Source organism: Vigna umbellata, chromosome 9, assembly GCF_029865625.1.
Source record: "Vigna umbellata cultivar VRB3 chromosome 9, Vumbellata_1.0, whole genome shotgun sequence".
Taxonomy (NCBI): Eukaryota; Viridiplantae; Streptophyta; class Magnoliopsida; order Fabales; family Fabaceae; genus Vigna; species Vigna umbellata.
In genome coordinates this window covers 42,163,380-42,172,673 of record NC_142173.1, presented here as the reverse complement: position 1 = coordinate 42,172,673, position 9,294 = coordinate 42,163,380, and the positions used below count along the sequence as shown (strand labels likewise).

At 34.3% G+C, this 9,294-nt stretch overlaps 1 protein-coding gene across 2 annotated transcripts; it reads right to left on the bottom strand.

Annotated features, from left to right (window-relative positions):
- Positions 1–1,067: 1,067 nt before the first annotated feature.
- On the bottom strand, positions 1,068–6,880 carry LOC124841680 (protein LONGIFOLIA 1). Of its 2 annotated transcripts, XM_088098794.1 has the most exons (6): positions 6,726–6,859; positions 5,870–6,628; positions 5,268–5,338; positions 2,763–4,874; positions 2,485–2,635; positions 1,068–1,994 (listed from the first exon to the last, which is right to left on the bottom strand). In XM_088098794.1, exons 2-6 carry the CDS (start codon positions 6,012–6,014, stop codon positions 1,168–1,170), a joined length of 3,306 nt encoding a protein of 1,101 aa, XP_087954920.1. In that variant the 5' UTR covers positions 6,015–6,628; positions 6,726–6,859; the 3' UTR covers positions 1,068–1,167. The 2 variants fall into 2 exon arrangements, with proteins under 2 accessions (XP_087954920.1, XP_047173950.2); XM_047317994.2 differs by having other exon boundaries at positions 5,870–6,880.
- Positions 6,881–9,294: the final 2,414 nt, after the last annotated feature.

Genomic DNA, 9,294 nt, shown 5'->3' with positions numbered 1-9,294 from the left:
CTTTCTTTTATGCTTATTCATCCTTACCCTTTCATTTGCCAACGCTCAAGCTACTACCTTTGGATACTGCGGTACTTCCTCTCTCTCTTTTATTCTCTTTCAAATTGTACCCCTCAATTCTGATTTTTTTCGCCCTTCACATTGATCCCCCATATTAAAATTTTATACTTTATTTTTGGGGATTAAATTGTAGTCGGACCCAATTTGTTGATAACATCTGTTTCTGTCTTCGATTCCATTGAAAATTTATGCAGCTGATGTAAACTATGTCGTGAAGGTGTCTGGAGTTGAAATCACACCAGACCCTGTTGTTCGTGCTAGGTCTGTAACCAACAAACCCTAACTTTTAATTTGGGAAAAACAACCATGAATCCTCTGTTTTCAGGATGAATCACCAATTCACAGTGCCACCTCAACGAAAAATATACAGCTCATCAGTTTTGTGCCAGCTGGGCAGCTGTGTCGTTAGTCTTTTTAACGCCGTAACCAAAAAGGACTAACGTGCATCGTTTTTGCGAAAAGTGGGATCTTAGTGAACTTTTGAAAAAAAGTAGGAACAATTTGAACAGACCCTACGAAAAGAGGGACCAAAATACGTATTAAACCTATTTTTTAAAATGTTAATTATTACTTAACATTGATACATTATAAAACAGTTAGGTTTTCTATCATTCTTCTCTTTTTACGTAAAATAGTCTCTTCCTCTTTAAATTTCTTCAACCTTTTACGTTTGTTGTTCCTTGAACAGTACATAAAAGAATTGTTATAAAAAGTTGAAAAATGTATAAATGTTATTTTATCTATATATTTAACACGAGATCAAAATATTTATGCCAATATAAGTATAATAATTATTTATTTAAATCTAGATAGTAACTTAAGTTGCAAGGTATTCATGGCATGAAAATTAGGAACCATTTCCATCAACTCAATATGGAAGAAAAGAGAAACACAAAGATGTTTTAAATAAGGAACCTTTAGTTTGTTATGTATTATGTATGCCATAAATCCATGGTATCTCAAATTTCTTTACATCTTAGCAAAAAAATAAATAATCAAAGCTCTAATAAGAAAACTTATATGCCTTGAACCAAGAATATTTTATAAGCAAATGACAAGAAAATTATAGAAATCTAACATCAGTGAGAAAGGGAATAACTGAACAAACTACTTTCCAAATAGCTTCCTGCGCCTAACTGATGGCTTGACTCGCAAACCAGATGATTCACCAATCACAACTTCATCAACCAAGTCTTTGAATATAAGTCTCTCAACATCCAACACAATCCCAGGTAAATAACCATGAAAATCTGTCCAACTTTCTGAGCCAAGCATAACATCTTGACACAGCATACTTTTCAGATCATCATCTTCATCTTCTAAGCAGCATTCTGGCTTCTTGGCTTGAATTTTTTCGATCTCAAAGCATAGTTCTTTGAGGAGCTTTTGAGCACCCAAGGTTTTCTTAGTGAGTCTGTTACTGTTAGGCAGAAACCATGGCTCTAGGGATGAGCCTAATTTGGCACCAAGAATCTCATTCACAGAATCAAAGATGAATTTCCTGTGAAATTTCTCTTTGTTCAGCTTCATGTTAGAATCTTTTTCGGCGGTGCTTTCTTCTTTTGAAAGCAAACTACTTGCCTTGGTCTGTTCCAAGACAAGGAATAACTCAGGGTTAATGGGATTACCCGAAGAGTGAAGTTGAAATGTCAGCAACTCGGAACTCAAATCTCTGAGTAAGAGGCCTGAAGCTAATAATATTTCAGAGATGTATCTGTGATCTGGATTTGAGTTTTCACATAGGGAAGCAATGTAATCAATTCTAGCTTCATCGTGACTGGAGTTCAGCCGTCGAAGCTTCTGAACAAGGTGGTCTATGTTTTGTAATTTTTTTCGATTGATCTCTCCTGATCCCATGCTGTGAAATGAAAGGCTTTCTGCTGGGTTCCATTGATCTTTAATCTCATTTTCTTTGGATTCTTGAGCATCATCACCTGCAAATTTGATATTATAATTAGGAAGGTGAAAAAGTTTCACATGATTACAAGTGATATCTATTGGGAAAATCCTCAGGACATGCACATTAGGCAAGGAAGAATTTACAAGCCAAAGTTTTCTTAATGGCATGGCCCATAATAATTTTCAATGTGTAACGGATGTGCTTGCTCTCTAGGTGGTACCAATACCATTGTTACCTTTGACAGCAACTAATTCTAGATGCACATACACTTCATATCACTTGAGGCTCAATAAAAAACAAATGATCCAATCTGATCAACTTCGACTTATCGTATTGATACCACTTGTCAGTCCCTCGTTTAACAAAGCATTTCAACTTTTTACTTGTGTAAACATCTCAAAAATAAAATGGATAAGAGTGAGACAAATCTGCAATTCATCCTAATGCTGATCTGATTCTGAAAAAATTAAGATTTCGTCCTACAATTTTATTTAGTATCTTTATCTATAAGACAGAAACTATACCTTTTGAATCTTCAGATATCTGCTTTACTGGGGATGGCACATCATCTCTATACACCGATCCATCAAGAACTGAGATAGGACTTGGATGTTCCGGAGCATCTCCTCCAAGTTCTGCAACCGACTCATCCTCATCCAATCTTGGAGTTGATTTCTGGAACAGTAAGCAAGATATACACATTATCAACTGGTAAAAGGAATATACTATTTGCTTAAATTTTCAATTTTATCACATTGTGCTAATCAGAAAGCTTGATTATAAAGATGAAAATGGCTCCTACTTTTGGCGCTGTCTCTGAAATCAATTGCTTCACAGCCTTCAAAGAAGGACTTTGGCTGTCATCAATTTCAACAGACTTTAAACTACTTGTGACTTCGACTTCCATCTTTGAGTTGACAGTTAAACTGTCTGATTGCAAAGAAATTTCATCCCCCAGGCAACTTAAACTTCTTGATTCGTTGCTTATCTCACTCAGTTGCTCATCATTATGCCGCGAGTTCAGAGTTTTGGGTCTTTGTTTCCCACCTGGTGAACCTGACTCTGTTGCCTTCTTACCAGATTGCCTTCTGAGTTTGGTTGAATCTGATGGTGGAGCAGGTGGACGAGATCGCTTCTCTAACTCCAACTTCTTCTGTTGCAATCTAGGGCTCACGGTTCCTGAGTGCTTCACAGAACTTTGGCTATTTTCTTTTAGATGTTGCTGAGACCTAGATTGAGATTGTGCAGATCTAGTAGTCTTACTACCATTTGCTTTCTTATCAATGGAACTGGCAGAAGCATCCCGATGAATGTTCCTGGGAGACTGATCTTTTGCTACTCGAGTAGCAGATGTGCTGGTTCTATTATCTAAATATACACCAGCATTCTGGTGTTTCTGGGAAACAGAAAGACCACCAATAGGAATGACTGAAGAAGCAGGAATTGCAGTTTTCTCAACAAGCTTTGCTGGCTTCATTATCACTATTGGGGATTCAAAAGCCCTTGCTGATTCAGTTCCCTTGATTGTGGATGGTAGAAAATTGTTTCTCTGAGAGTTTTGTTGCCTTAATGACCTGGTATTCTGATCTTGGCTGGTAGCTCTTTGGTCATAGTCATTTTGACTTCCAATAACATTTGGAGCTTGTTCTTCTTTTCTGCTCTCTAATAGTCCCTTTTCTTGCATTGCTTCAAGTATCTGTTTTAATGCTCTGAGATCCCTTCCAGATTGTTTGAATTCAAGATCCTTCAACCTCTTCTCTATCTCACTATAAACTGAAGGAAAGCTATCTGGTGCTCTCGCTGGAGCTTTTACACCCCTTAAATTCAGTTTCTGGGAGCTTCGATTTCCATCTTGCTGCTTCCATGGTGCTGGTTCAATGGGAAACCTTGAACTTGAGATGGGTTTCATAACTAGATCAGGATTTTTTCGACGAGGGGAAATTGGGTCTTTCAAAGAAACTTTTGGAGAATGAGAAACTCGGAGTGGCCTGGTTAGTCCTTGTTTTGATGATCTTGGAAACTGACTATTATCTTGTGCTGAGTATGTTTCAGTTGAACATGGTTGAGTGTCACCAGCCAAAGAGGAATCTGGTAATGCTTCCAAGCCCATTAGTTTTGCCACAACACCAGGTGGACGACGGGGGATTGTTGAAGGCTGTTGTAGGGTAGAGAATTTGTCATTTGATGTGGGTGTGCCACTGTAAATGTTTCTTGATGGGTGAGTAGCTGAATCAGAACTGTAAGGGCGTAATGAACCTTCCTTACTATCCAGTGAAAGTCTAGGAAGCTCTTTTAGTTTTGGTGTGGATTTGATGGTCTCTCGTGATTCAAAGGACAAACGATTTATTTCTTTTCCTTCATTACCAAACCAAGAAGCATCCTTTGCGTTCGAATGCCAGGGTCCATCTTTTACATCATGTGATGATCTTGGAAGTTCTTTAGTTTCTGCATAATACCAAGGTGCTTCTCTAAGTTTAGCAAGGACTCGGATAGACTCCTTTAGATCAATAGGAACACTTTGTTTTCCATCTATTCCACCTCTATAAGATCCATCAACAGATTTGGGCAACTGCATAGGACGAGGTGAATCCCTGTGCTTCATGGCGTTAATGGCAGATTCTTCTTTGCCTGTAGTCTTCACTGAAAGCCCTCGGGCTTCCCTATACATAGAATCTTTCACCACATCCCTCAGGTCAAGGGAGTTACATCCAAAATGGGAAGAGATGGTTGATTGGTTCATGGCTGCATCCCTTGAAGGAGTTTCAGGAAAAATAATCCGGTCAAATGGAGCCTCTCCTTCAGCCTTGCAGTCCAAAGAGGACACTGATGATGAACAAGAAGAGAATGATGCTCTTGATGATTCGGTTGAAATTCTCTGCCTTTCATTCACACCCTTGTTTAAGCTGCTAGTATCCTGCAATGAATTCAGTTTGCTCCATAAGTTCAGTTTCATGTGAAAACTGTCATATTCCTTGATAGTTAAAATAAATGCATCAACATCAGAAAGTATCTGTCGACTATACATGAATTTTTTTTTCATGAAAAAGAAAAAGAAATTATTGTGCAGAAGTCCATGAGATGAGATGATAAATATAGAAAATGATTAAAATATGCTCAAGTCTTCACCTTCTACATTTGTCTCCAATAAATGGCAGTTAAATCAATCATAAGTGATGGATAGCATATCATAGAATCAGTGAATGCACACTGATATCGTAATAAAACTTTTCTCCCTCAATTTAAAGCCTAATTCAATCATTTTTAACTACAAAACAGTAAAAAATGTGGGTAAAAAGAAGGTTCGTACTGTTGTTGTTTGGCGATGGTGTATATTATTAGAATCTCTTTCCAAGCTTCCATAACTGAAGTGCGAATTACCTAAGGAAAACATAAGCATTAGATGCAAGTTGGAAATTATTCCAATGAAATTGAAACATATGACAAGAGCCAACAATAGTAATGCAAATCACATTAACTGACCACTTCACACAGAGGATCACCAAAAAAACAACAAAGATTTATATTGAACTTACAGTCAATACTATAAAAATAAAATCTCTTTCAAAAAGTATCTTTCAAGGCCTTGTTCTGTTACTAAATACAATGGAGTAACCAGATGATACAAAATTGTGAAAAGAAATGCAAAAGACATCCCCTCTCTCTTCCAAAGTGGGAAAGTCAGATGCTAATTCATAAAAAAGAAAAAAAAATTACGATACACAAATGCAACTAATACTGATATAAGATTAGCATCCATGTGATAAGATCAATTAGTAATCAGAACTATCACTAAAGTCAACGACTTGAATGATAAATTATATCAGAGATTGCCAAGTGGGAAAAACAGAGAAAAAACAAAAAACACAACTGAATTAGTAAAATTGAATATTGTTCCTATTAGGGGAATACCAGAAGGAAGCCTCTTCTGGGCAATGCGGCGAGCCGTGAGAGCATGGTGACGATCAAAAAGCTGAAAAATCCCAGTCATGCATCCTATCTGCTTCTGCAGATCTGGGTTTTCATCTGCTAAAGATTGCAGGAGTTTTGCTGCCATATCAACCTTTTTCCTTTTCACTTGAACTAGACCCCCCAACTACCACAATCAGTTACACCCTCTTCATAAAGCTGTATAATTTATTACTCTTAAATCTACTCACACAACACTGCTAAGCTCAAACCCATTTCCGAAAAGGAATATTATTCTAGTGCAAAATAGAAGAATACAGAATCCAGAAGTTCACAAACCCACAGGGACCATCACTGTCCTGAACCAAAATCCACTGTGCTCAAAAGATAAATTAAAAGAATCTCCTCTCTTTTCGTCAATTATATCCAGTCCTAACCCTGTCAGTTACAAAAAGAATGAAACAGTTTCCACAGTTCTGTAGTCTTAAGGGAAGCATTCAGAAAGATAGATGCTTTCCCAGTTGCAGGCAAACAATTTCCAATAAAAATACAGAAAACACCATCCAGCAAATTTCCCCAAATTATACAGATTTGGATCCTCACAACACGAAAGGTGAAAACTTTATCTCACTGAACCATACAATTCATGTTTTGGTTGTCAAAGTTATCCCACAACCTCCTCGCTTACAAAAGCGAAAATGCAAGATGAAAAGGAATATCCCAGAAAGCTTAATCCCTTGGCACCCGGGCTTGGAAGAAAACCTTGATGAGTTTCAGAAAGGAAACCACACAAAACCCGTCAACAGCCACAAACAATGCAGATAAAGAGAGAGGGAATGATAATCTAACACAGTCTTACAGTGGACAGAGAAGAGGCAGAGAAAGAAACAATTGAAAGGGTGTCTGTCTGAATGGAAGGAGGGACAGAGATAAGAGAAAAGGGTGTTTTTTTCTTAATATTATTTTTTCCTTTGGGCATCTTAAGAATGTGCAATAGCAATCTGGTTAGAGCTGGCAGAAAGGTTTTTCCTTTATTTAATTTAGTTTTTGTATTTTTATGAATTTGTTAATGTGTTATTGGGGAGAGGAAGAAGGGTGAAATGTTTGTGTGGGTCATATGTCACGTAGACTCTCCCAAGAGATCACAAGTGCATGATCCATCCATGTGGGATGAAGATGTGCGGGTGTGGAGTTGTCTGCATGTGCATGTGATCCTGTCAGGATAGAAACAGAATACAGAGTGGGTGGAATGTGTGTGTGTGTTACACAAACCAATTTCTTCAACATATCGTCACAATTAATTTAATTTAAATCAGTTTAACTATTCTTCATCATTAATGACAAAATTTAATATTTTACATTAATAAATCATTTATCTTTAACTTAAATTTATAATATAGTAATTGTATGATTAATTGTTATTTTATAATATTCTTACATAACCTTTCTTTTTTTATGTTCTTGAAAAACCGAAGGTACCAACTCTCGTGCAATCGTATACTAATTGATTACTAACATTGTACAAACCACTACAATTTAATTAAATATTATAAATTACGATGTTATTTTTTAAGTTTAATGTATTTTATTATATATTATAAAATAGTATGTAATAATTTATATAATGAGTTGACTGTATATAAAAAAATATGATATAATATCCATCCGAATATGATATAACATCCATTCGAAAATGTTTTATTAAGTATATTATTTTAACAATTTACAATTTGGAGTGGCAAATTAATCCTGCAGATATTAATGAATTTATTTGTTTTTAATTGTACAAGAGATGTCGAATATTGTTACACAAGAAAAAGTACTGAAGAAACATTTAATGCAAGAAATTTCAATCTTCTATTCATTTGAATTAGTATTCTATTCAGTATAAATAGTTCAAAGTTATAAATAGATGTTTATTTTTAATTAAAAAATTAAAATTGGTGTAGTATTGAATAAATAAACTGAATTCTTTTTAATTTATCTGAGTACAGAAAAAAAAATGAACTTAGTATCAAACAAAAAATGATGCTTCCTCTCTTATTACCAGTTACCAGCTGCAAAGTGCAAAGTTCAGCCTTTCTTTTTCAAACAGTTGTCAGGTAGTGAATCACTATAATACCCTTTCATCATTTGTATTTTTAAAGGCAGAGTCCGTGATTTATTTATTTAACACGTATTTAATTTTTTTTTTCTAACACGATTTAATTGAATAGGTGATTTTAACATCTCCATCTAACACTAACTATATTCAATTTCTAGAAAATTTATTTATTTGGTTTTTACAGAAATTTTTATTTAAAATTGAATAACTGAATTTTTGTTTTTAATCCTTGGTTCTCTAACTTTTTTTTCAATCAGACTATTCAGCCAGGTTTTCTTAAAAAATAATAATAACTATCACACTTTGTTAATATTTTAAAATAATGAATAAAGTTTTATTTGTTGGATAACATTGTAAAGTTTTCCCACCCAACTATTTAGATCAATTCCTTTGATAAATATTGATAAAGAAATGAGATGAACTATTTTATAATTTAAAATTTACTTAAGTATTAAAGGTTATCTTTTAAAAAGTCAATATGAAAAACTCGTATACACATACATAAATTAATTTCAACCCATAAAAAATATTTTACATTTCTTTCTTCTAAATTACTTATAAAAAAACAACCCAACCAAACTTTCAATTCATAACACATGCATTTACACCTAATAATGGCAATTTTGGTACATTTAATAATATAATTATTCCCATTATATACCTGCTTAGCAACTAGTCAAATTGTGCAAAAAAAGTCCATTCATTAACCTAATACTCCATTTTATTTCTTAACAATATGGAGGTAGAAGCATCATTGGAGACAAAAATATTCACAATAAGTGTCAGAACAATTTTACAAAAATATTCACAATCACTTTTTCTAAAGTGATAAAAAGACAAATATTTGTTAATAATTTTCTGAAAATAACAAAATTTTCTGGCTTACATCATTCATGTTAACGTGACTCTCTCTCTTAGGGTTTTTAGCATATTGTTTTTTCTTTTCTGTGCCAACCAATCCAATTTATTGTGTCGTTGATGAGTTGATTTGTCATTAAAAACACCCTACCATACATGGAGGCCATTATTATCAATACCAAAAAGTCCTAAGCCAGTTTCTGCTAATATAGAGTATTTAATTCGATTATGGTGTTGACCGTTGAATATGTATGCACACCCTTTCATATTATATTTTTTTAATATTTTTATAAACATCTTTAAAATACGTTATATATTTTTAAAATATATCATTAAGTCTCTTCTTTTATCATATTGTTATTAGCAAAGAATTTGCATACCTAGATGAATAGTGGAAGGTGAGTGAATTGACTAACATGGAGATTTGAAGAAATAAAAGAAGTCTAATTGAATATAAGGAAGATAT

Coding starts and splice junctions, on each gene's coding strand:
- LOC124841680 (XM_047317994.2), bottom strand. CDS start 6,014: ATGGCAGCAAAACTCCTGCAATCTTTAGCAGATGAAAACCCAGATCTG. Junction 5,339..5,869: donor CCAGAAGAGGCTTCCTTCTG/GTATTCCCCTAA, acceptor TGTTTTCCTTAG/GTAATTCGCACTTCAGTTAT. Junction 4,875..5,267: donor ACCATCGCCAAACAACAACA/GTACGAACCTTC, acceptor AATTCATTGCAG/GATACTAGCAGCTTAAACAA.